The sequence below is a fragment of the Apus apus genome, chromosome 4 (genome assembly GCF_020740795.1).
Source record: "Apus apus isolate bApuApu2 chromosome 4, bApuApu2.pri.cur, whole genome shotgun sequence".
In the NCBI taxonomy this organism is placed as follows: domain Eukaryota; kingdom Metazoa; phylum Chordata; class Aves; order Apodiformes; family Apodidae; genus Apus; species Apus apus.
In genome coordinates, this window is record NC_067285.1 from 34,995,550 (window position 1) to 35,021,821 (window position 26,272).

Consider the following 26,272-nt stretch of genomic DNA (forward strand, 5'->3'; position numbering starts at 1 on the left):
CCTCCTCATGTCTCACCTAAATTAGAATCACAGGATCAATCCCAGGGGTTGGAAGGGACCTGGAAAGATCACCCAGCCCAACCCCCCTGCCAGAGCAGGGGCACCCAGAGCACATCACACAGGAACGTGTCCAGGGGGGTTTGAATGTCTCCAGAGAAGGAGACTCCACAGCCTCTCTGGGCAGCCTGTCCCAGGGCTCTGTCACTCTCACAGGAAAGAAGTTCTTCCTGATATTCACATGGAACCTCCTCTGCTCCAGTTTGCACCCACTGCCCCTTGTCCTGTCCCTGGACATCACTGAACAAAGCCTGGCTCTGTCCTCCTGACACTCACCCTGAACATATTTGTAAACACTGATGAGGTCGCCCCTCAGCCTCCTCTTCTCCAAGCTCAAGAGACCCAGCTCCCTCAGCCTTTCCTCATCAGGGAGATCATAGAATCATAGAATCCTAGGGGTTGGAAGGCACCTCAAAAGACCATCCAGTCCAACCCCCCTGCCAGAGCAGGGTCACCCAGAGCACATCACACAGGAACGTGTCCAGGGGGGGTTGAATGTCTCCAGAGAAGGAGACTCCACAGCCTCTCTGGGCAGCCTGGCCCAGGGCTCTGTCACAGAAAGAAGTTCTTTCTGATATTCACCTTGAACCTCCTATGCTCCAATTTGATCCCATTGCCCCTTGTCCTATCTCTGGTCATCACTGAACAAAGCCTGGCTCTGTCCTCCTGACACTCACCCTGAACATATTTGTAAACACTGATGAGGTCGCCCCTCAGTCTCCTCTTCTCCCAGCTCAAGAGACCCAGCTCCCTCAGCCTTTCCTCATCAGGGAGATGTTCCACTCCCTCCATCATCCCTGTGGCTCTGCCCTGGACTCTCTCCAGCAGTTCCCTGTCCTTCTGGAGCTGAGGGGCCCAGAGCAGGACACACCACTCCAGACGCGGCCTCCCCCCAGGCCGTGCCCTCGGGAGGCGGGCGGGAGGCGGGCCCCGCCGCCATTTTGTGGGCGGCGCGGGCGGCAGGCGGGGCTTGCGGGTGCCCTCTGCGGCGTCGGAGCGGGAGCCATGGGGCTGGGGCAGAACGGCGCCGTGCGGGGTAGGGGCGGGACCGGGTGCGGACGCGGGAGGGTTTGGCGGTGCCCGCCGCGCAGCCCGCACACGCCGGCGGGGGCGGAGGTGGCGGGGGCGGTGTGGGAGGTCGCGCGGCCCTGTTGCCCCCCACACACACACACACAAAATGGCCGCCCCCCTTGGGGGAGACGCAGGCGCTTCTGAGGCCGGGGGGAGGCCGGTGTCGGTGAAATCTCGCCTGGGTAGCTGGGCAGGGCGAGGGGCTGCGGCCCCCAGGGACTCCCCCCCGGCCCCCAGGGACTCCCCCCCGGCCCCCCGCGACAGGCTCTGGCCTCCCGACCCTTCCCCTCAGGAGCCGCAGCCCTGTGTGGTGGGAACGGCCCCTTCCCGGCCCCGCCGTTGGCTTTGCCTCCCTTTCCCACCTGCCGCTTAACTTCGTAGGAACCCGTGCGTCTCTATTTTATTTATTTATTATTATTATTAACTTCTCCTCCAGGCCCTGGTGACACTCGTGCACTGAGTGACCTCAACCGCCAGCTGTGTTGCTTTAAGTTGCTGTTGGGCAGGATTGATGGGGGGGGGGGGGGTCGGGGGGGCTGGGTTGGATGGAGTAGAGATCCGAATTGTTGGGATTTCCTCTCAAAAAAAAACAAACCCGAGCTTCCTCCTGCGCGGCTCTGGGTTCCAGTTGCAAAGCTGCTCGTGGTTTATGCCCTTAAATCGGTGAGCTCCATCCAGATAAGTTGGTTTGTTGTTTTTTTTTTTGGGTACGCTGCTGGTGCAGAGGGTGTTAGCTGTAGTCTGAAATGGGTTCTAGTGGTGGAAGGCTGTGCTTATTAAAATAATCCCACCAAAGCCCCGAGGGTGACTTGCTAATAGCTTACAGCCAGGTTGCATTCCCAAAGGCAGCTTGCTGTCACTTAGAAGAACTGGAGCAGTTCCTATGTGCTTGGAATCGAGAGGAGAACTCAGTTCGTGGGGGAGGGAGAGGAACATGCTCCTAATCTAACTGAAAATATCCTCTTTATCCTGGGAAAGCAGGGAGGCAGCTGATCAGAGCAGTCTGGAGAGTGCTTTGTTTAGGAGGAGGTGGCACAGGGTTAATGTGATCTCTGTCAAGATTAGCCTTGATCACTGCCTGGCTGGTCACAGATCTGTCTTCAGGGCTTGGGGGTGGATTAATTTTGGAAATCATACTAATGCCAGTTTCCTTAGAGAAGAAGGGACACCAGAAACTTCCTGTATTTTCCTGGGATTTAATTCCTGGCAGGAAGTGGAGAGTTAATTGCTTCTGCATACCCTTTAGAGGGCAGTGAATAGCACAGCTAGTGCTTTTTGTTTTGAGTGGTGTGGTTGTTTGCAGGTGTGACCCCACACTGACCCCAGACCTGGTCACAGTGACTTGTCTTCTGCTGCTTAGTGGCCAGGTCCAACAATCCTCTTCCCTCAGGTGACCTCTTCACCTTGTGGTTTCAGTTAAGTTAAGCCTGTCAGTCATGATCCCATTTCTTGTGGATGCTGCTAAGTGATAGGTGTGACTTTATCTGCTGGACTGGCTTTTACTATTAGGCTTTGGGTGCAGCCAGTTGTGCTGGATGACTCCTCAGTGCCCAAGCAAGGCCTGCAGAAAGGTGGCCTTTCCTTGTGGGCAGTGACTGGACTGTCATAAACAACTCTTGGACAATAGTAGCCTCTACATTGGCAGCAAAAGGAGGAGAACAATGGTTGAAAGTTAAAAGTGCTTCTGAAGACAAAACAATACAGATTTTTATGTCTGGAGTTACTACTCCTCTGTAGCTGACTTTCAAATAACATTAACGTTTTTTTAAGCAGCAGAGGTAACTTGAAAATGGCCTTAGGACTGTCTTGGACTGATGTAAATTGATATGTGTGGTAAGGAGGACCGTGTGCTTCAGGGAGAGCCAAGACCATCTTGATTTCTTCATGCACTTGGCAGTGCAGAGGGTACATGTGTGTTCTTCCTGCAGTGAAAATCAGTCTGAGCTCTCTGGTAGATCCCAAAAGTACCTTTGTAGCCTAGATCTGGAAACATCCAGACCAATTTTGTAGCTGTTCAAGGAAGAGAGAGGAAGAGAAACTTTGTGGTCCAAAACTGTTGTTTGTTAGGATCTGTCCAAAGAATATAAAAGAAAATTAGTTCCTCCCAACAGCTTGTTGCTGTTTTCATCTTCTGATTTTTGTTTTTGTTTACTTCTGTGCCCTGCCTCCTCTCCTGGGATTGCATTCCTTGGACTTCTGTTTCCATCTCTTTTCCCTTCTCTCCTTTGTGTGTTCATTTTTCTGGAGTTTTAGCCAGACCTTTTCCGTTGTTCAGTCATTAGGACATCAAAACCATTTTTCTGCTGTGTTACACAGGCCTGTAGAGTCTTGCCCTGTAACTTTGTGTTTTGGTATTGTACCAAAACTGAGGCTTATTTAATAATCACACAGAAGTCACTTTTAGTGTTTTTATCATAAAAAGAAATAACCCCTTGACATTCCACATCAGTGTCACACTATTTACAGACGTGCATGACCTTAAGAGTTTGGCAGGACACTGCTGAACTGGCACCAGAGGCTGCTGGAAACAGGGTGTAAAGTATTCAGAAAAAAACTTATGAAAGGTGTTTTCCCTCCAGCTACAGTTTTATGGTTAACTTAGTTTGAAAGATGAAATGGGCATTGCACCTTTTCCACACCTGTGTGTGAAACAAAGCAGTTGCCATCAAAACTTTTAGTACCTCTGAAGCCTTGCAGGAGGGTATGTCATCGAGAGAGAGCCCGTTTGTCAAATCCAAAGAGCTGTCACAAATTTACATGATGTCCATTAAGGCAATGCCGAAATTTAACCAACAACCTGCTTTAAATGCTTGGATTTCTTGTATTATTGATTGATACAATTTTCCACCCTGATACGGCTCCAGGGAAGTGCTGGAAAAAAGCTAATACAGTAAAAAAGACACTGATCTAGTGTAAGAAAAAAAAATGTGTTGACCTGTTTTTATGTACACAGTCTGCCTGTGTGTGTATTGGATGGATCTGACCCTTGGGAGAAGAAGCAGAGGGTCACTGAAACAGGAGATGACAATTATTTGGATGGGCTGTGTGTGATTCTGTGGCAGGTGGCCTGAGGGATGCTCAGGGGGATCTGGGTTAGCTGCAGATGTCTAGAGCAGCTCTTCCAAATGTGCTGCAAGAACTTGAGTACAGACTTCCCTGCCAGTGCTGTGAGTTGTTGTGTTGGGTTTTTTTTATCCTCAGAATCTTTTTCTCTGCTGGTTTGTTAAGCTGACCTGGACTTTTGGATAGGTACAGTAGAAGATCAGCTTCCTCAAGGTGCAGCACTTTAAAGGGTGGTTCAGTGCCTGTGATTTAAGCTGTGGTTGTTCTTTGGGTTGCTTTGGGCTGTTGTGCTAAATCAAAGCAGATTTTCATAGAATCCCTTAAATTCATCTCCTTTTTTGACCTATTAATGTATTACTCTGGCTAGTTTGTAATGGGGAGATAAAGAGGTGAGAACTTGCTGGATTCACATAAAACACTGAGTTCACAACAGGTTCTCTGGGGTTTTTATTGTTGTAAGGAGCTTGGGGTCAGGAAAATTGTTTGATGCTAAAGATGGTTTTCTGTATCCTAGTATTACCCTGTTGTAACAAGGAGGCTTTGTCCCTCTTTTGCAGAGGAGGTCTCAGTGTATATTGGTCTCTTCTGCTTAATTTCCTAAGAAAATGAACTCTGAAGGCTTTTTGCATCTTTTAACCCTTTAATAAGACCCTAAAGGTCTAAACCCTAAAGACCCTAAAGCCCTACAGGGCTGCAGACATGGAATAAATATTTGTCTAATTCCACATAATGCTACATCCAGGCCCTGGTGGATCACATAGGGCTTGTGAGCTAACACAATGTTTTAACTGAGGAAAGGCCTTAGTATGGATTTCAGAAAAGGCTGTGGGACAGGGCAGAAAGCTTGGATCCTTTCAGAGCAAGCTCATGGTGGCAGTGCAGGCAGGCAGCTGTGGAAAGCAGCAAGAATTGATAAAGGCTTTTTGTTTCTTCTTGTCCTTGAATGTAGTAGTGTCTCTTGCCCCAGAGATGCCATGTGGCTTGGGGGTCTTTCAAATCCAATGCAGAGATCAAAGGGCAAGACAGAAATAGCCAACTGGAGACTGGTTTAGTTTTCTTAAATTGTGTAAATGTGCTAAAACTTACATTCCTGTTTGATTTGTCTCTAGAGTCAGCCAAGCTCAGTATGTACACGTTAGGAGTACATGTGTGAGTTGAAGTACTGGGTTAAAAACAAAAAAGCAGCAGCTGCCTCCAGCTCTGAGAGAAGCAGCCAGGGCTGTTGCTGCAACCAGAACCTTTGGGCCAAAGTCCAGCATATTTTCATGAGGCAGAGAAGAAACAATAGAGCCACAAAAAAGTAGGAAGACTCCTTGCAGAAAAGGAAATTATATCAACTGTGTGAGACAGATGTGAGAAGATTTTAAAGGTATCCGAGGTGTGGGAAAGTGAGGATGGGAGGTGGGGGAGAGAGGATTTTTCTAGTGGAAGCTCTTTCAGAGGGTCAAGACCTAGTCCAGTTAAACTTGTGCTGTTATTCTTAAATATAATATTTTACTTCCATACTCTTCCCAGTAGCCCAGGTGTTTAATCTAAGCTGGCTTTTGTTATTCCCTGAAGTGGTGGTATGTTCAATATTTTCCTCGTTGCCAAACCACCTGTTACCATTCTTAGTTGTAAGATGCATTATATTAAAAGCTACTTGTCCCCATACCTTGGAGGGGTCCTGCTTGGGTTGTTGATGCTAACTGTTCTTCAGTGACCTTCCTGCAGCTGAAACAAAAGAACAAGGTTGAGGTATTTTGCTGCTACGGGGTGTACTTACAGCTGGTTTAATGTGCTGAACTTGGAAGTGCTGCCCATGTTGATATCACAGGTTCCCAAATAAAGGGTTAAAAAAAGCCCCCAAACCCTGCCAAGTTAACCCACAGCCATGTGTTAGAAGGGGTTAGGGTGAGGGAGAACTCTGACCAGTAGAAAGGAGCTAGTTAACTGGATGAGTGCCAAAAGAAAATGTTCCTAAGTACTGTTCTTCCTCCACAGAACAAAAAGGGCTGTTGGGAAGTAGAGGTGTTGCCACCAGCATGAAGACATTTTTGCTAGGGAGTAGTTTTAATAGAATGTTTTGGTCAAAACCTGACAGTCTGTTTTTTCTTTTTCTTTTATTCCAGTTGAATGGATTGCTGCAGTCTCCTTAGCTGCTGGAGCAGCTGCTGTTGGGTACCTAGCTTACAAAAAATTTCTCTCGAAAGACAAGTGCTGCAAGGCAGTGGTGAATCCCCATATCCAGAAGGATAACCCCAAGGTAGTCCATGCATTTGATATGGAAGACCTGGGAGACAAGGCTGTCTACTGTCGTTGTTGGAGATCTAAGAAGGTAAGATGGTCCAGTTTCATTCATCTGCATGCATCTTTCAACTCAAACTCCTTCATTTAGAGTAATCTGACTTGATGTAAACTATTCTGCAGAGGGATGTAGCAGTGTTGGAATCCATAAAACTGTAGATTTATGCTGCCATTCAGAGTAAAGCCTGCAGATCAGGGCTAATACTGAACAGCAGGTTTCTGTAGCTGTGAAGAAGCAGATCCCTTGAAAGGAGAGCTGCTGGTATGGAGCAATCACAGTCATGAATGACAGGTACTGTGTTGTGTGCTGCCTTGGCTAATACTGAGGCTTAGCCACAATTACTGGTCTGTTGGCAAGTAAAGGAGAGCTTGGGAACCACAGTTTGAGATGAGCTTCAATGCATTTTACTGGAGGAAGTTGGAAACTTAAGTCAGAAACTCTCTTGCTAACTAGTTCATGGTGTTAGTAACACAAATTGATTGAGGAGCCTCTTGGTACACCAGAGGTGGTGTCAAATTGTCACTGGCTATGTCTGAGCCCATCATTAAATCTTGTGGACAGGGTGAATGCAGAATTGTTTTGGGAAGAGCCTGACTAGTGCACAGGGTTTTAGGGTGGTGCTGCTGTTCTGTCCTGAATTTATGGCTGTAGTACTGCTGTGTACTGTAAATAGTTGCCTTTTGCCACATAAATGAGTACAGCAGTGAATAGTTTCCCATGGTGATGGAGGTCATCTCAAAAGAAGCCCTTGTGCTTAAAAGCTTTTGAAGAATCTAGACAAATGGACTTAATGCATTAGTGCCTTAGCAACTCAGAATAGTTATATGGGTGATCCTAAAGTAAAGCCAGTGAAATCATGATGGGATGCTTTAGGCCTCTGTTTTTGAACAGTTAAAGAGTCTGACGTAGACACTGGTCCAAATTCCTTGAGCATGAAGTGGGGTTGCCTCAGTTGCCTAAATTGAGTGGTAAGCATGATGCCTAGCCTTTCAGTAACCCCAAGTACAGATTTAAATCTGAGGTAGAGATGTATGACATCTGATGTAGCCCAGTTCCATAGAATTTATCTGTAGTGATAGTTCTGGGATCTGTAGTTAAGAGAGAGTGCGTTGCACTGGTAGCCCTTTCCATTTACTACTGGCACACATTTAGAAGCCTTTTCAGAAGTCAGGGTGCTAACATGTGGGGACTGGAATAATACAAACCTTCAGAGCCAGGTAAGTGAGGCCAACGGCCTTGAGATCTAGTTATCCCTCCATCAGTGACCTGAACACTGGACTTCTCCAGCCTCAGGCACAGGGCTAATTGGGCCACACTCTGCACTTTTCCTGGTGCTGTAACTTCTGGTTCTTGCGCTTGTCAGATCTGACATTATTACCTTGCAGGTGAAAATAACTCAGGAAGTTACATATTTGTAGCTGTATTAGGCTTAACACTAGAACTACTGAGGATTAAACAGCATCAGGACTTGATTCTGCAATAGTCCCATGGAGGTGGGCTTGTCTTCTCTGCTCTGTTCGGAGTCTGAACTGAAAAGCAGGATTCCCTGCTCCCCCCACCATTGCCAGGGTGTGTTCCCTGGGCTCAGTTACACATGGAGTGGTCATACAGCAGGGCAGTGTGTACCTTGGCATGCAGTGCTGGTGGCTGGGCAGCATGCAGGTATCCTGCACGTGTAGCACCACTGCCTCCAACTCTTTGTGCTAAGTCTCAACTGACAGCCAGAATCCAGCCTTGGAAGCTGCTGCAAGGGCCACAGCTTCAGAAAAGAAGAGGGAGGAGGAAGGCAGCTCTAAGAATCTGAACTTTGTCTTAATATTTGAATTTGGTTTTGCCTCAGGTTGCAAAAGTGTAGGCATCTCCTTCAGTGCTTCTGCCAAAAAACCCCAAACTGAAATCCTAACTTGAACCCTAGTGTGTATTTGTACTTTCTGCTTCCTACTCTGTATTCCAAGCAGAAATGGAAGAGAGTGGCTAATTTCAGTGGCTTCATTGCAGTTCCTGCCAACATTGTAGCTATTGTTTGATACTGTCTTTTTTGTGTGAAATAAAAATCTTAAGAAGTGGGTTTTGGCAGATACCAGAGCAGTGTTGTCAGTTCAGGCACGTGCTCTCCTACCAAGTTAGAGCTCTGGAATCACACACTAAAAGGAAGTGGATGAGGCTACTTTATAGTGAGTCCCTTATTAGAGCTCCGATCTGGAACGTCTTGTAAAGGCATGAATGAGGCCAGTGGAAAATGTTGAAAGCATTTATTTTCTTTTACTGATGCTTAATCATGAGTATTTTAATCAGCATGTTTAAGAGATGTGAGTTTCCAATTTTGCTGCCTTCCTCTTGCCTTGACTGATCTTGGATGGTGGGTAGTATGATCTTTAAGATGGTTGGTGTGCTTCTCCTCGTGTTCAGTTATTGCCAAGCAGCAATAAAATACAGACATTCTTCATCATTCTCACATGCTTGTCCTCTTTGGAAGTGGTTAGCTAGCATTATCTGTTTCTTACAGTTCTCAAACTAAGATGCTGTTAACGTTCTTGTGATGGCAAGATGGTAGAATGGGTGTGCTTCCAATGCAGGGAATTACAATAACTTCAAAAGCAGTAACCACCTGCTGTGTTTTTTAAAGTGGTGTATGAGCATCTTAATTCCAGGTTAGAAGAAGTGTCCTCTTGTGTGACTGCGTGGGCATTTCCCATCAGGTTTAGGCAAGATGCTGTTGATAGCATCAGTAACATTATGGACCATAGGATTCTGCTGTGTGCACTGCCAGTGTGCATGCTCTGCAGCTGGTGTTCCTCCTGTGCAGGGAATAACAAAACAGCTGGACTATACCAAGGTGTTTTGGGGTCACTCTTGATGAGCAGCATTAGATTCAGTTGTTTTTTTTCTGAAACGGGATACTTCAGAGGCTTGTGCTGGCCAAAGTCTTGGTGGAATACACCTGTTTAGAAAAAAGTGGCATCTTCAAATAAGTCTGCCTTGGGATGTAATGATCTGTCACAGTAGGTGGTAGGTGGTTCTTTAAATGGCCCTTTCCTATTGTGCTCTGCAGGCACTTCTTAGCACTGCTTGTCAAGTTCTGTGGAAAAAGCCAGTGTTCAAATTTACCAGTATAGAGGCAAGATTTTTGTCTTAAAACCAAAGCTGTAATTAAGCTAATGTTAGAACATTTGTGTTTCTTAATTTTCTGCATTTTTACATGTGTGAGCTGGGGGTAAAAAATAATTCCCTCTCTTCCACAATGACCTGCAACCTCTGTGTCTTGCAGAGAAGTATTAGGCTTAGACCCAGGCTGTGGGTCAAGGAGTACTGCTGCAGAACGTCAGGAGAAACAGTGGTAGAGAAGCTAAACCTGTTCACTGTCAAGGGAAATAAGCTGAGCTGTCCAGATCACTGCACAGTTCCCTCAGGGTGTGAGCTTTGGTTGCTATTGCTAGCCTGCTTTAACTTAATCAAGGATGAACATGTTGTATCCGGCCCAGGATCCATCTATTCAGAGTCTAGCCTTCAAGGTGACCAGGTGGGTGCTCTGGAAAAGTGGTAGTGGTTTGGTCTTCTGTTGTTTTGGGTTTTTTCTCTGAGAAGCTCAGTCTAGTGTCCCAGCCTCTGTAAGCTGGTGGTTTTGAGACCACCTGACCCAGAGGATTAATTCAGAACAGTAAGAGTTGATAGCTTTGAAAGATGTCTTGATCTGAAGCCTATGAATCCCACTAATTCTGTCACTTGCAAACTTGAAGTAATGATGTTTCTGTAGCTGGACTCTGGGCTTGCCTCCTTGGGGCTTGTGAGATGCTAATGCCTGATGGAAGCTGGATCAGTGTTCCTGTGAAGACCAGTGGACTGTGGTGTTGCCTGGAAAAACAGCTGTCCTAGGAACAGTCTGGGTTGAAAGCTGGTCCGTGTCCCACAAACATATGTGCTTGTTTGCTCAGATTTTTCCCAAGTATCTGCCAGTGCCTGAGGCACAACTGACTGCTGTGATGATGAAGTTCCTGCATGAATCACCTTCTGTGACTACTCTCTGAATTCAGGGTTTCTTTATTTGGAAACATCACCTGCCCTTTATAGTGAGGGGGGGTTTGACATTTTGTGACAATGAAATAAAAAAAAATCCCCACCTCACCTCTCTGCCCTCCCCAACACTTTACCCTATAGGGCAGGTGACTTGATTTTTAGAACTCTAGGAATGTGTTTCACATGTATATTGTCTGCATGATATTGTTTTCCTACGGTACTTAGACATTTTTTATTCTAACTAAGCGTGGGTGATACAGTGTTCATTTTTTTCAAGGTCTGTGAGTGAGGAGGCACGAACACTGGGATCAGTGGAGTGTGGAAGACTTGGATTGTGACTGTATTGCCAGGGAATATTGCTGTTGCAAAGGCAAAAGCTGACTAATGCCCACCTTTGGTTCCCATTGCTTCTAAGCAACAAAATAGTGGTTGAATGCAAAGGACAGGTGTGTGATTTCTGTGATCATTTCCAGAGGTTCCTCTGCAGAGGAGGCATCTAGTCCTGAAAATGCATCCTGGAGGAGTGATGGGATCTAACTTCTTGTTGCTTCACAGAATGTCCTTTGGCTCTTGCATGTGAAAAGAGCTGCCCAGGAGCAGAGTGGTTGTGGCTGCTCTGGGACCTGGGCAGTTAGAGCTGCCTGAAGGAGTCCCCGTGGGTCTTGTTCTGACCAGGCTGTTCTAGGAGGTTTTTATGGAACAAACATTTCTTCAGATTCTTTCCTCAGTGGAACCTTTAAAACCCCATGATGAATGGGAAGTGGAAGTCAGCTGGAAGTGCCGTTCATTTCCGTTAGCAGGTCAAAACCCTCCTGAGGAAGCCAGCTTGTGCAAAGGGACCTTTGTGCTGAGGAGAAGCTGTGTCAGGGATGAAGGAAAAGCAGCTTCCCACTCTAGCTGTCTGGGGGCAGGACTCGTGTAGGTGCCTCTCCTAAATTAGAGTTGACTAGGGAAACTTCTTCCTCAGCACGTGCTATAGAAAACCAGGAAAAAAAAATCAGCTTTGGTTCTCCTCCTGTTTTTCTTCCTTACCCCTCCTATCTTCTGTCACTGCACTCAACCCTGGCCCAGGAAAACAGTGTGTGGCGAGGTTGAAAGCAGGACACCCCAGGTAGGCTGCAGCTAAAGGTCAGCTCAAGGCTGCATTTTCCTCATGCTGGCTTGAGGCAGGAACACCAAACAGAATGGACTGGAGTTGCTTCTTTTTCTTAACAAGCCTCTTGTCCACTCTGTGCTCATGTGGACAAAACTAGTGTTCAGCTAAAACTTGGAAAGACCTGAGATGCCAGCACAGAAGTTGTGGTATGTGGGCGCAGTGGATTTAAGGAGAGGACGTTCTAGTGACCTCCCAGCCTAGGTTCCCAGTTCTGACTCTGCATGTACTTCAGACCTGTTTATTCTTTCTCTTTCCAGTTCCCACTGTGTGATGGCTCTCACACAAAGCACAACGAGGAGACTGGTGACAACGTTGGGCCTCTGATCATCAAGAGGAAGGAGGCGTAGAGTGGACAGTAGAAGCTACAAAACCAATGTCTGACAAATCCTCTGCTCACTTGTAATTGGGGGGGAAAAAACCACAAATTCTTTGTCATGTCACTGAAGACTTTCCAGTGTAGTATATACATCAGGCTTCAGCATGTGTATTTTCTCTGGTGCTTGTCTGGTTTTAATCACTACAATGCATAATGTACTAAATAGTCATGGTTTAAATTTCTTGTCCTGTGAAGTGTGTGTACCCTGTCACTGAGTATGAAACTGAAATGACGCTCAGAATGTACTTAATCAGAAAATAGGTATTAAATTATTTTCAAATACGTATGTGCTGCTCTGAGGCTGTTCAGCAGCATGTGTGTTGGAAAGGTAGATCCTAAAATCCTGGAGAGGTTTTGAAGTCCTAAAGTCACAGGTCTGGATAGATTTCTAGGTAAAAGGCAGTGGCAGGAAAGAAATAAGGGTGCCAAAATGCAGCTTAACCTCTGATGATGCTGCATTTTCTGCAGACACCATGTTTGGCCTGCCAGACTACTGTTCTGGCTGGCTTCTGTAGGAGAACAACTTTAAAATTGCTAACTACAAACAGACAACATAAAAAGACTGAGACCAAGATGGGGCTAAAGGGTATCTTTACGTTTGATTTTACAGCAGTGTTGAAACTTGACCCTACTACTCTATGGTATCAAGAGCATCCTACCAGAACTGCAGACCTGTTTCTAGAGTAGGATTAGGAAGATGGTCTCTGTGAGAGTTTTCTTAATAGAGAAGTGGAATGGTAGAAAGTGCTCAAAGAATGATGGGCAGGGGATGGCAGGGTTGTCTTTGCTGCTAGAAAGCCTTAGTTTCACTTGCAGTCTCTAGCAGTGAAGCTAACTTCCGCAGACCACAGGACGCTTCTGTGGGGGAGGCAATGCTGATTTATTCCAGAAGCTAAAATAAAAACTAAAACCCACCCATCATGACTGTCTGCTTCATCATTGCTCTGGCTGGTTCCGGAGGACTCTTCCCGCTGTGGAGGGAGGAGACACACCTTTCTAAGTGGCCTTAGGCTCAATGTGTCTTAAAAAAACCCTCCTGCCTCCCTGGGCTAACCTGTTAGTGTGGTTGAGCTGATTTTACCAAAAGAACTGACATGGGCAAGGAAAGGCTCTGGCAATGGCTAGAAACAAGGGAGAAAGGAAGGATGAGAGAAGAGAGCTCTTGTCCTCCTTCTGTATGGCACTCGTCTGACACAGCTGCATTAATAGCCATCATGTTGGTTTCCTTAAAATAGCTTTGATTTATTAGCATGCAAATTACTACAAACCAAAGCCCAAAGAGGGGTGTGGCAGAGGGCAGTTGGGAATTCAGCCTGGTCCATCAGCACAATTGCAGCCTGCATGAGAGTGAGCTCTCGGTGTCCTGGCACAGGGAGACTACCTCACAGCTAGGGGAAAGGCCTTCTCAAGAAGCTGACATTTTAACCAGGACCCTTAAGGACTGGGGGACTAGAGGTTTTATTTAATATTTTTGTTTTTAAGGGTTTGACTGGCACAAGTCATAAAGATTGAAGAAAATGTTTTGCATATTCTTGAGACCTGCAGGGGCTGAGTTCTTAGGTGACTGATGTGAATTTTGGCAGAGGGCATGAAAAGCAGGGAAGGTGGCTCAGAGGCAGAGAAAGGGTTTGCAGGTTTGCTACAGTAGGGGCAACTACTGGCTGTAAGAGGCCTCTACTTGTAAGAAGTTGCAGTCAAACACATTTCATTTCTACCTTTTCTTCCTGTCTTGACTGTAAAGGAACTTGATATTTTTTACTTGGCCAAGCACTGATGCCTGTGGAAAGTTGTTTTAAATGATCAAATACATTGCTTTTATCTGAAAAACGAAGTTGTTTCTGTATTATTAGAATATGGCACTGGATATTTCTGTATTTCTGTCAAATACACATTTGAGCTCATCTTCATCTCAAGGCTGTAATGTCTGTGTTATCTCCTGGGTGTCCTGTTTCTTTCAAGGGGGAGTTACCCTGAGTCGTGCTGTACACCAATGCTGCTGTAATCATAAACCTGGGCCTGGGTTGGGTTTTCCTTCTGAGACTTCTTTTCCTGTTAGCAGCAAAGCCTGGCTCCTCTTGAAGGAATAAAAATGTACTGAAAGCTGCATTTATGTTCTCAGAAATGAAGTCCTGAAGTTTCAGATGAGTCTCTTGAGTCTTAAAGTTATTTCCTGGAGTTTGCCAGTAAAACATTTCCTGGAGTTTGGGCGCCAGGGAAGTGGGCTCTGTGAAAATTGTTTCTTGGAAGCAAAGATGAAGGAGCTGAGTCTTTGCTGATTTACACTGGCAAGTTTGTTTTGGAGAAGTGTCACACTTCGGAATGTTGACACCAAGTGGTTAAACTGTGTTCTGATGCACATACAATTTGCTGTACTGTCCCTGTAAGCTCCAGTTACTTCTGTGAGCTGTTTAAACTTGGTAATGAAAAGTTACTTGAAACTGAGTGAACAAACTTGCCAGCAGTCATGAGCATCAACAGAGAACACATCATTTTTCTTGTTTAGTACCATAACAGGTTACCCTGTTCTGATAGTCTGAGTGCTTTCCTGCTCCAGTGTCTTCTGCAATCTCTGTTCTTTAGTGTTTCCTCCAATAATCTCTGGACTATTAAGTGAATTGGTTAGATCTTTGCCAAGTATTAACCATAAAGATATTTTTCTGGAAATGTGCAGTTTTCACATCACATTGAAACTCTATGTGAAAATGTGGTAAAATCCTTCATATTAAAGAAGGATCCTGTCCCAGGGTAAAACTATTTCTGTCCTATGTTACTTCTCAATGTGTAAGTGTTCATGAGGAAGGTGACCAAATTAAAGTCTTGATTCTGCAGCGATTGAGTGTGACTGATCAAAACAGCCTGAAACTCGGGTATCCCAAGTGCTTCTGGAATGGGTATTCTTGAAGAGGAGACAGCTGGAAGTTACTGGTATTTTCAAGCAGGTTTAATTCAAGCACCGTTAATCTAAATGGGTCATTTCACATGGTGGAGGCCAACGTTGCAGTCTCACCCTGGTCCACTAGGAGGAAACAAACCCTGTGCCGTGGGCACTTCTTGATAAAGGCAATGCTGGTTTTAAGGGGGGGGGTTATACATCCATATATTTGTGTGTGTGTATATATATATATATAATTTTTTTTCAGTAGCATTGCTGTCTGACTTGAGCCCAGGCACCTGGAAGTGCATAAACATGTTTGGGACAGAGCACCTTTTCATGCACCTTCCCCACCCACCAGAGCTGCAGAGCTGACCACACGCCCTACCAAAGTTTCCACTGTATTTATTGCAGTTTGGACCTTGCTCAGGGGGTCTGTAAAATGGATTTTGCACAGCTGCACAGCAACTGGAGTGGGCTTTTTCCTCTCAGTGCAGTACAGCTAAAGACATGGAAACGTGAGTCACTGCTGAGGCAGAGTCGCTCACACCAGTAACGGAAGAACATTTTATAATAGCAGGAAGGATAAGGACGTAGGCGTGAAGCCAGACATTGGTGTTGCAAAGAAACCTCCTCAGCTGGCTTCTCTTTACTCATCCTGAGCGTGGAACTTAGTGGTTTTGGCTTTAGTTTCAACTCCTGCAGCTTCGAACCTCACCCTGAGCCCTGGTGGGATTAGGCAGAAGAGCATGAGGCCCCTGTGGAGTGTGGGCATGGAGGGAATGCCCCAAACCCTGACTGGGTTTGTCAGTGCTCAGCATCTCTACCTCAGCCTGCTCAGTACATTTCACGTGGACCTGCTGCTGAGAAGATCAGATGCCTTTTCTACTGCCACTGGTCCACATTCAGCCCAGTGGTGTCTGGCTACTAGTTCCTGCAACAGCTTTCTGCCCCCAGCCTTGTTCTGCCCTGGTTTTCCTGAGCTGATGAGTGGCTTCTCTGCACCAGCAGAAGAAGGATCATTTTCCTGGAGCCATCATTAGTTTAGGATGGGCACCAGGGGCTGCTGCTTGGAACACTCTGCTGCTTGCTTTCCCCTGCAGCAGTGTTGTTGTAGCTGTGCTGCCTGGGGTGGGTAGTACCTTTTTGTTGGGCAGGATGATTTCCAGGCTGCCTAATGCTGAGGCTAATGCAGAGAGGAGCTGAGTAAAAACTGAACAGCAGATAAGATAAATGTGTGGAGAGAATCAGGAAGGGTTAAAATAAATAAATAAATAAATAAGAAATAAAATAAAGAAAACAGCAGATGGGTGAAGAGTATAAGCTAGAAGATTTAATCCTGTAGCAAACAGGGATAAATCAAAGAACAGAAAGTGAGGTGTTGCATTTCATTATACCTCTTCATAGAGCAAAGCATAAGTTGTACAGAGTGGCTGTTCATCAGCTTCTGGCACTAAGCAGTTCTGTCAGCCAGAAACTTCCCCTTCGAGCCAAAGGGGTTATGTGCCTGGAGCAGACATCTGGTCCTGTATTTTCTTTTCTTCCTGAACTGTTTGTGAGATCCCACAGTACTGGACAGAAAGCAATGTACGCTCATGCTCTGGGTGCCCTCTTAGCACGCGAGTGTTCCTGCATGCCCACTTCTGTGAGCTGCTCAATTAGATGTGTGGTGATAATAAATAGAAGGAATGTTTCCCTGAAGTCAGTAAAACCACAGTAGGTTTATTTGATTGTAGCAAAGTAGAATTCAGTCCACCTTTCTCATGTGTAGTTTGGACTGGTAAGAAAGGATTTATCAGGCTTCTCAAGCAACTTCTGTTGCATACATCTCACATAAGCATGGAGAGATAACTCCTCTTGTTATTTTTTTTCTAGCTGAAGACCCAACCATCCCCCCCTCTCTGACCTGACATTGCTCTGCCCTTAATCCGCATCCTTTTCATCATGTGGACTGCAGTTTTCTCCTGGTGTTTTTGAATGCAGGGCACAACAAAAAGTGCCTTCTGGTCTCCCAGAGAAGCCTGTGCAAAAAAAACCAACAACCCAGAGCTTCCTGAGCGTGCCAGAAATTACAGCTTTAATGTGTGAAGCATTCAAAATTCAGCCCGCTGCGAGGATCTGCTCAGTAGCTAGAATGTTTGTGCCGTTCAGTCAAGTCAGCTGGCAACAGAAAGGCAGCAAAATGAATGATAAGGTCACTGGCTGCATAACTTTTCTGAAATACTTCACTGCAGCTGGCAAATATCACCATACATGGATAAGATGTGGTCAAGATGCACTGTCTGTTCTCCGCCAGGACTCTTGCTCAAAACTTGGGTACCAAGACAAGGGCCAGAAGAGATTTTCACTTCAGTAATTATTAAATTGTTGCTTTTTTAAAGAGTGTGATCTTGCTCTTTCAATCTCATTCTTGGCTGTGACATTGGTGTGGGTTGAATTACTTTTTAAGGGCTGAAATTCTGTTGCTTTGCAGACAAAGTCCAGGAGTAGAGCAGCTTAACAGAAGAGACTTTTCTTAATGTGAGTTGGCAGTGGGTTTAGTCAATAAATAGGTGTGTAATTTCACTGCAGGTGGAGGCAGTGCAAGTAGCCTCAAGGGAAAGACAAAGTGGCATTTGAAATAAACCTCTTGGCATATTAATAATTTTAAATCAACTACCAGGGTTATCCTATAGCATGATGTGACTGGGAAAATTCCATCGTGCATTCATGAACCCTGAGCAGCCCCTTGATAGAGATACAAAGCTGTACTTGGAAAATCTTTGATTAGAAAGACAAGGGAGGAATCTTTATCTACCTGTAAGCCCTGAGACCACGAGATGGTACTAAAGTCTTTGCTCTAATGCCCGTTTCACAACTTCTTGCCCAAGGATGTCAAAGCACACACGTCCCATTGCCCTTTCCCTAGGGCTGGAGGCAGCTAAAACATCTTCCACCGATTTCAGCTCTCCACAAATCATGGTTTAATTCCATCTTCTGCACCAGTTAATGAATGGTATGTTCCTATTCTCCATGAGAGACCAGGCGTGGAAGCCGGGCTCAGTACGTGGCAGGCTGAGGTTACACATGGCAGCAAAGTGACGCCTTTTGTCTTTCAGTGCTCTTCCTGGTGTTGCCCAACACTTTGTGGGCTTTTTCTGGCTGCAGACATGCATCGGGCTGGCGATCCCAGACAACTGTCAACAGTGAATTCAGGATGTGTTTTCTGGGCTGTGACAGCCAGTTATAGGATGAGCACCAAGGAGCTTTGCTTTGGGTTATCCCCCCTGCGTGCGTTACCCTACGCTTCCCCACGCTGAAGCTCCTGTGCCAAAGTGGTGCCTTTTGTTCAGTTTTGGGAGATTCTGCAGGGCTTCTTTGCCATCACTGTGGCATTTGACTGGGGCTCAGGAGCATCCACAGACCTGGTGACTTTGTGCACACTCCCTTCTGCAGGTTGTGAACTAAGATGTTGAATAAAACCGGTCTCGGCAAGCACCCATGGCTGCCTCCTCTCCACCCTGAAAGCCCTTCCCTTTTCTCCCCTTTCTCTTAATCTCTTCAGCTAAAAAATGAACCTTTCCTCCAAATTCTGTGCTTAGTTTGTTTACTGATCACCACCAAAAAAATACAATCCAAGGACACTGAGGAAGAAAGAAATTACTGCAATGAGCTTCTCACCTTTATAGTCCTTGTGGCTTTCTAATACAGACCAGACCTCCCAAAATTTACAGCTGTGGTTCTATTTGTAGAAAAGATGATCCACAAAATACAAAACTGCTGTGAATTAACCTCATGGTTCTTTTCAAAGCTGTATTTTCTCCAGAGAGTGTAGGCTGGCTTTTGGCTCTGTCCCTTCGTTTTCATCCTGGAGAACCCCGGAGGTACGAGGTTGCCTGGGAAGAGAGTGGTGTCAAAGAGTTTGCAACAGTCAGAGCCAAGTAAAATCTTGATCACGGTGGGACCTGATGCCTGAGTGACAAGGCAGTGCCTTGGAAAGAAAGAGGGATCACACCTTTGAGTTTTACAGCTACAACAGACCAAGAGTAGTTCAGTTTTCCCTTTATTTAACATGAACAAGAGCGATTTAAAGGCCCCTTCCAACCCAAGCCTTTCTAAGATCTAGGAACAAAAAAAAGATGGGACAGAACTTCTGTGAGTGTATCGAAGGATGAAAAGCCCTGAGCTATTTTAAGAGGGTGTGATAACAGCAGCACTTCTGCTGTGAAACGGTGAGAAAGAAGAACAGGAACCCTGCTACAACTGTCAGGCTGCTGCGACGGCATCAGCCGGCCCGGCCCTCCTGCAGCAGAAGCACCCACTGCAGGTGCTCTCACCCTTCCAGCAAATTCCTGGCTCCTCCCGTTTGTTATCAGGGCCACAGGGAGGGTCCAGGTCGGCTCTGTTGCAACCTGCTGGGCCGGCAGAAGCTGCGGAAGCGAGGGGCCTGCTGCAGGAAGCGGCTCTGCGGGCAGCAGGGTCCTGGTCTCTGGCACAGACCCCGCGGCACAGGAGAGGTGTTTTTTTTGGCAAGGTGGGGACAGAAGTGGCTGTGAACCAACCAAAGGGACAGTCAAAAAGCCAGCAGAGCTTGTTGTCATACCCCAATGCTTCGCCCAGCTGCTAGCCCCACAAAGCCATTTACCTAATGCCCCCCCCTGCACTTCCACTCGCGTATGAGCTTATTTCCTGCACTAAACTACCCAGCGCCTTGTGGTTAGTTATTAACTAGCTGTTGTGTTTGAAAAAAAAGGGCTTTATTTCAGCAGAAAGTAATGCTTTTGTAATCCTGCTCAGTTCAGGGGAGCTTTGAAATCTGCTGGTGAGGCATCCTCTGGCAGCACAAAGGGAGTCTGTGCAAAATGAATGCGTGTGGAAGATGAACTGTGATTATATTGTTAGTATTTACATCTAGAGCACAGGAAGTTCCACCTCAACATGAGGAAGAACTTCTTTCCTGTGAGGGTGACATAGCCCTGGGACAGGCTGCCCAGAGAGATGGTGGAGCCTCCTTCTCTGGAGACTTTCAAGTATGTGTTCCCTTGTGGCCTGCCCTAGGTGGTCCTGCTGTGCCAGGGGGATTGGACTAGATGATCTCCAGAGCTCCTTTCCCAACCCCTGACATTCTGTGGTTCCATGATCAGACTGAGCATGCTAAGTTTGTTTTCCAGCAACAAAGAGTACTCCAGAATGAAGTGTTATTTTGCCAAATGCATTTTGTTGGGGGTGGGATTCCACCTGCCCTCTGCAGCCTCTTTTGCTTTCTCTTCAAGTGCAACTGGAGGAGTTTCCTTGGGAACCCTGCTGATGGGTACAGCTTTTAGCACAAACTCTTACAGCACCACCCTCTGTGGAGACATTAATCTTTTGTAGTTTCTGTTATTCTCTTGGTTTTGCTTTGTTTTGTTTTAGAAGTTCCCAGATAAGATTAGCGAACTTGTTGTGCTGAAGCGTGAGGGTGGAAGGAGAAGACAGTCTTCACCTCACTTGATTGTCATATGCCTACATCTGACCAAAGCAAGTATCAGGGAAAAGGCAACAGTCAGTGTTTACTAATTCCAGTTTCTCATGCTTTTGTGTTTCTTTTAATCCCCTCCAGGTCCACTTGTGTTAGCCCTAAGGATATCTAGGAGCTATCAGTTCAGGACTAGGTACTTGAACAGCCTTTAAATTCCATTTTTTTGGCCTTTTAATTTCTTTTTTTTTTTCCCCATTAAGATTTTGAGCTCAGGTAGAGCGCAGCGTTAGGTGGGCACTGACACAAGTCTGAAAGAGCATCTATGATTTTCTCTCTGCATTCAGACCCAGAGTCAGGCAAAGTGTCTCACATCTCTGCAGGGGAAAAGATCTTCCTGCAAGGCTCAGGTTGGCATCAGAGCCCTTTGGCAGCTGCTGCTGCTGAGACCAGGTGCCTTCTCTCTGCCAGAAATGTACCACTTGTCCTTTCATTTAATTTTTTTTTCACTGCACTCAGTACAATTTTTTTTTGTGCAAGGGTTGACAAATCTGTGGTTATTTCTCTCCTGCGTCAGCACCCTCCTGGGAAAATTCAGCACTGGGTAACTGAAGACAGGAGCTTATGCTTGCAACCATCTGACTCCTCATCTTTAGGGCTCGACAGCAACAAATACGAGGATATTGAGGAGGCAGAAAAAGAACCTTTCTGACCAGCCCTCTTGCTTCAGAAAGGATCTTGCAGAATTGTTACCGCTGTCTTCCCCGTTTTACCAGATTAAGAAACAAATTATTTCATCAACAATGAACTAATGAAACGTAGATTTGAAATATTTATATGCCATGCTCTTTCCTCTCTTCAATACTCTCGTTTTCCTTGTGACCTTCCTCTTCCTCTGGTCCTTTAGCTTTCCTGCTACCCCCCCCAGCTGCCACCCAGCCACCCTGCCACGTCTCCCAGCTCTGGGATGGGAAGCAGTGGCACGTAATGGCTCAGCTCCCCACACTGCTGTTCCTCTGACATCAATGCAAGATTCCTGATACACATCAGCCAGCTTTTATCAAACCTGAAGGAACATCACACATCTGCTGAAGCTACTTTCCCTACCTCCATGCTCGTTTTCCCATTCCCGTGTCCTCCTAATGCCAAACACGACTTGATCCCGGCGGATACTGCCAGCTCAGGGCAAATATTCACCGAGTTCAGCTGATTTTATAAAAGGAATGAAACAGCAGGAAGGAAAAGGCAGTAATTACAGGCTGACAAACAGAGCTGATAGATGCCCTAGAGAAAAGAAATGCTTTGTAAAATCAGCCCAGGCAGCGAGCTCGGGGGTCCTGCGAGGGAAGGCAGGGCTTGTGCACTGCTTCCTCTGCCCACGGCGGGTTAACCTCCGGATTAATCCCCCACTGCATGTCGACCCGGTGCCAGGCCAGGTGTCCCCACCTCCAAGCCAAGCCCAGCACCTCACAGGGTTTCAGGAAAGGTCCTTGACCCGCCTCAACCGTCAGACACTAGCGACATCCTTCAGCTTGCCCCCGCTCGTTAGCGCCTCTGACCTCCTGCCGTAAAACAACACCGAAGCCAACCGACCTGGGGGGATCGGTAAATCGAGACACAAGCGGGGAGCACCGGGGGCGTCACCGGGACCCGGGAGCGGGGACCTGCCCCTGCCCGCCACCCAAGCGCCTTGTCCCGGCAGGGCCGAGCGAGACAGCGGCTTCGCGGCGGGACGCGGGGACACGCACCCGCGGGGACCCCCACGGGGACCCCCACCCGCGGGGACACCCACGGGAACACACATGGGGACACACACGGGGACACCCACCCACAGGGACACCCACCTGCAGGGACACCCACGGGGACACCCACGGGGACACCCACCCACAGGGACACCCACCCGCGGGGACACCCACGGGGACACACATGGGGACACAAACCCGCGGGGACACCCGCGGGGACACACGTGGGGACACGCACCCACGGGGACACGCACCCGCGGGGGTCGGTGCCACCGGCGGCCCCGCCCCGCCCCGCCCCCCGCAGCCCCCGCCGACCCCCTCCCCGCGGCGGGCCGGGCCGGAGCGGGAGGCGGAGCGGCGTGCGGGGCGGGGCGGGCGGCGGGGCAGTGGCTGCCGGAGCGGCGGGGTGCGGAGCGGCGCGGCGGGGATGGAGCCGCGGGCCCTCGCCGCCCGCGCCCCGGCACGCAGCGCCCGCTGAGGCCGGCCCGCCTGCCCCTCGCCTCCTCCCCGTCCCCCCCGCAGCCCCCCGGGACATGGCCACCGAGCCCCCGCTGCCCGCGGCGGGGCGGCCCGAGGGCGGGCGCGGGCGCTGCGCGGGCGGCGGGCGCGGCGAAGCGGAGGAGGCCGCGGCCCAGCCGGCGCTCGGCGCCTCCCCGGGCCCCGCGGCGGGGGCTGCGGGCCGGCGGCGGGGGCTGAACGGCTGCGTGCCGCTGTCGCACCAGGTGGCCGGGCACATGTACGGCAAGGATAAAGGCGGTGAGCGGCGGCGGGGAAGCGGGGGCGAAGGGCTGGGGCCGCCCGGGAGATGGGGGGGGGGGTTCCCCGCCACCCCGGTGCTGCCGGGGGCCGGCCGGCCTGGCTGCGGCGGGGCGGCTCTCGCTGCCCTTCGCCTCCCGTCCCGCGCTGCTGGCGGCGGGGAGCGGGGCCGGGGCCGGGATGGGGCCCCGCGGGAGCGGCGGGAGGGGGACGCGGTACCGGGGGGTTTGGTACCGCAGGGCGGGCAGGCAGGGTTCAGTACCGCAGGGCTTGGTACCTCAGGGTTGGCGGGCAGGGTTGGTGCCTCAGGGTTGGCGGGCAGAGTTGGTACCGCGGGGTTTGGTACCTCCGGGTTTGTTACCTCAGGGTTGGCGGGCAGAGTTGGTGCCTCAGGGTTTGGTACCTCAGGGTTTGTTACCTCAGGGCGGGCGGGCAGGGTTGGTACCTCAGGGTTTGGTACCTCAGGGTTTGGTACCTCAGGGCGGGCGGGCAGGCAGGATGTGCCGCCTCAGGGCTGAGCTCCCGCGCCGGGCTCTGCCCGTCCCCGTTGGGCTGCGAGCAGCCGCTGGGCCCGGGGTGCGGGTGTGGGCGCCGTGGCCGGGGGGTCCGGCTGCCTCCTCCGGGCTCTGCCTCCTCCAGGGCCGTGTCTCTGCGGCCCAGGGCCTTCTTGCAGGTGGTTTTCAGACACAGTAATGGCCTGTCAGGACCGGGGTGTTAACAGGCACCCTCAGCTTCATTTTAACAGGAACCTTTTAAAAAAAGTGTTGATTCAGGTGATGGCGTGCTGGTCCCCTCAGAATGCGTCTTGAAGCTGTGCTTCATGTGAACCCACAAACCTGTGGCCACCAGGAACTCCAGCAGAATGTTTGTTAGTGATTTACCCACCGGAGGTGGCTCCTCAGTTGCTTGTTTATTTGATGGTAAGAGTAAGTCTGCACCAGAGGCTAGTAAAGCAGTCTAATAATACAGGTATCATGAGGATACAGCATTTCTGAAGCGTGCTTCCACTAGCTTTAATTCTTTATTTCAATTCTAGATTTTGAGGAGCGAGGTGTTGGCCCTTCTGATGTAGGTGCCTTTTAACATAGAGGTGGTGAGTGCCAGAGCAAGCGGCCAAGTTCATGTTGCCATATGGCATTTCTCACCCTTCCAGGATGTCACGTTTGGTATAACCCCTGCCCCTGAGCCAAAGGGAAGGTGCATGTCCGCTCAGCTCTCGTGGTGCCCTTTGAGAGTGGCTGTACTGAGTACCTGCTGTCCTGTTATTGCCTTTGAACCCCGAAGGTGGGAACTGCCTCTGCTGAAAAGGCCGTGGGCTGAACTTCAGAACCTCTTCAGCGAGTGGAATTACAGCAGTAATGACACTCACTGTCAGTTTGTCTTATCTACAGCCTGCCTCCCTGGCATGTCGTGCTGCTGATAATCTTCACAGCAAGATGTCCCCTTGCCCCTGCTGTGCAATGAGATGAGGAGGGAGGTGTGTTGGGTCCTCGGGGCTGCGCGTCTTCCTCGTTGATCACGTATCGTAACGGGGTGGGACCAGGCAAAAAAAGGCCTCACCTCAGTTTTATTGTAGTTGGATCGAGATGAGATGGGTGATACACCATCTATATTGCAGGTGCAGCTCAAAGGGATTAGGTAAAGCTGGCAGCACTACATCTAATGAACAAGGCCAAGATTTTCCTGCAGAGATACCACCACGGTTGATGAACTCATCTTAGAAAATGAGTTTTACATTTAAGTGAAGATGAAAGCTGCTCTGGCACTTGCAGCTCTCTCATTTTTGTAACTGTATCTTCACATTTCGTTCCTTTACAGATGTTGTATGTAGGCGTGCAGGCAGTTGGAGGTGCTAAAGACACAGGGACATGTATCATTCTGCAGTGCTGCTCCCCGTTGTGTCTTTGTTGGGAAGCCAGTTGTTTGGATGTGTGTAGTTGCTAATAGCACTGGTAGGGAATGTCACAGACGATCTGCATGCCAGAAGCTGGGAGCACTTAAAGCATATGTGAGGAGACCAGTGTGTCTTCCACCTTCTCCGTTCCTTCTCTGCTTTTTCCTTCAGTAGTCACCCTTCCTGCTGTTTTCAGTTTTTGCCCTTTCCTACCCAATTGAACCTTTGGCATTTTGGAAGCCTAAAGCTATAAAAAAACCCAATATCATAAAGCTATAAAACCATATAGAACAAACAGAAAATTATGCCTTTTTGTTGGGGCACCTCTACTGCAAGGCGTACGACATGGCAAGTGTGCCCTGAAGGTTGTTCCTGGCTGGTGTTAGGATCCGAGCTGTTTACTGATTCAAGCTTGGAGCCTTCCTTGTTCTGCCCAGCTTCCTTCTGCATGTCACTGCTGTCCTCTGTGCTCAACTTCCCTCCTGTCCCCACGTACAAACACACAGAGGGCTTGAAGGTATCTGAAGTCATTTTGGTTTTTTGTTACTATTTTTTTGGTTGAAGTGTGCCTTACATTGTTTCTTGCTGTAGGGTTCCCTCCCTCCTGGGTTTTCCCTCCATTTTCCCTTTTCTCCCTCAGATTGTTGCCACTTGGCAGAGGAGGGGCTCTGGCAGTCTCCCTGCATGCACACATGGACCCTTGGCTTCTGGGCATTACTGTTGACATTTGCACTGAGTAAATAATGTGTAGTAAGTAAGTAAGGTAGCCACCTCAGGCTGTGGCTGAATTCCAGAGGCAGGTGGAGGGAGACACATGATAGAGCCTTCCACTCCTGGGCTGTGGTTTGGTGCCAGTACCTGCAATGTGCTGGAGGTCCCCAAGCCATTAGTGGGATTGTGTAGCTAAAGGAGCTATTCTCTTTTGGTCTGGCTTGCTTGGTGTCATGGAAATCACAAAACTTGTTTCTCTGGCTGCTGTTTTCCTGATGAGAAGGTTAAGGTGGCACATCTATGCTGGTCAGTCCTTGTAAGATACCCTCAGAGGACAGAAGTTCTTTTCTAAAATAAATGTTCAGTGTGTTTGTGCAGAACAGGTTTTGCCTGTTGTTCAGTGAAGCATGTGGATGAGATGTGATTTTTTGTTTTGTTTAGAAGAGTGTGTACATCTGTATTCATCATTTTTGTCGTGGATTTGAGTTTCAGAATGCTAGCAGGCTTTGTGTGCAGAGCCACAGAGATATTTCAGAATTTTATTTGTGGTATAGGTCTGCTTGCTTCTTGAGAAATGTTAAATTGCATATTCATATACTAAAACAATATTTATCCCTATCTCTGCTGAAAAAACCCAGGTGCCTTAGGACAAAACCATGACCAAGGTACATATGTTAGCATCATCTGCAGGTGATGATATCTCTGGTTGTTGCTGTAGATCAGAGGGAAGGTGGTGGAGTTTTTATCTTTGTGGTGAGTGTTGAAACACAAGTCTTTCGTTTCCAGTCCTGTCTCAGTCACAGCTAGAGTAGGTGCTCTAGTCTGTGAAGAAATCCAGA

The 26,272-nt window shown here is 48.2% G+C and overlaps 2 protein-coding genes across 2 annotated transcripts in view; both read left to right on the forward strand.

Moving 5' to 3' along the window:
- The first annotated feature begins 1,007 nt into the window (after nt 1-1,007).
- CISD1 (CDGSH iron sulfur domain 1) lies at nt 1,008-13,931 on the forward strand. Its single transcript, XM_051617858.1, has 3 exons — nt 1,008-1,093; nt 6,303-6,508; nt 11,906-13,931. The coding sequence occupies exons 1-3, from the start codon at nt 1,063-1,065 to the stop codon at nt 11,993-11,995; spliced, it is 327 nt and encodes a 108-aa protein (XP_051473818.1). The 5' UTR covers nt 1,008-1,062; the 3' UTR covers nt 11,996-13,931.
- An 8,519-nt stretch (nt 13,932-22,450) lies between these two features.
- The window catches only part of IPMK (inositol polyphosphate multikinase), a 44,517-nt gene continuing 40,695 nt past the window's right edge, over nt 22,451-26,272 (forward strand). The window contains exon 1 of the mRNA XM_051617140.1: nt 22,451-22,828. Within this exon, the coding sequence (XP_051473100.1) occupies nt 22,606-22,828 (223 nt within the window). The 5' untranslated portion in view covers nt 22,451-22,605. The remainder of the gene's footprint in view (nt 22,829-26,272) is intronic.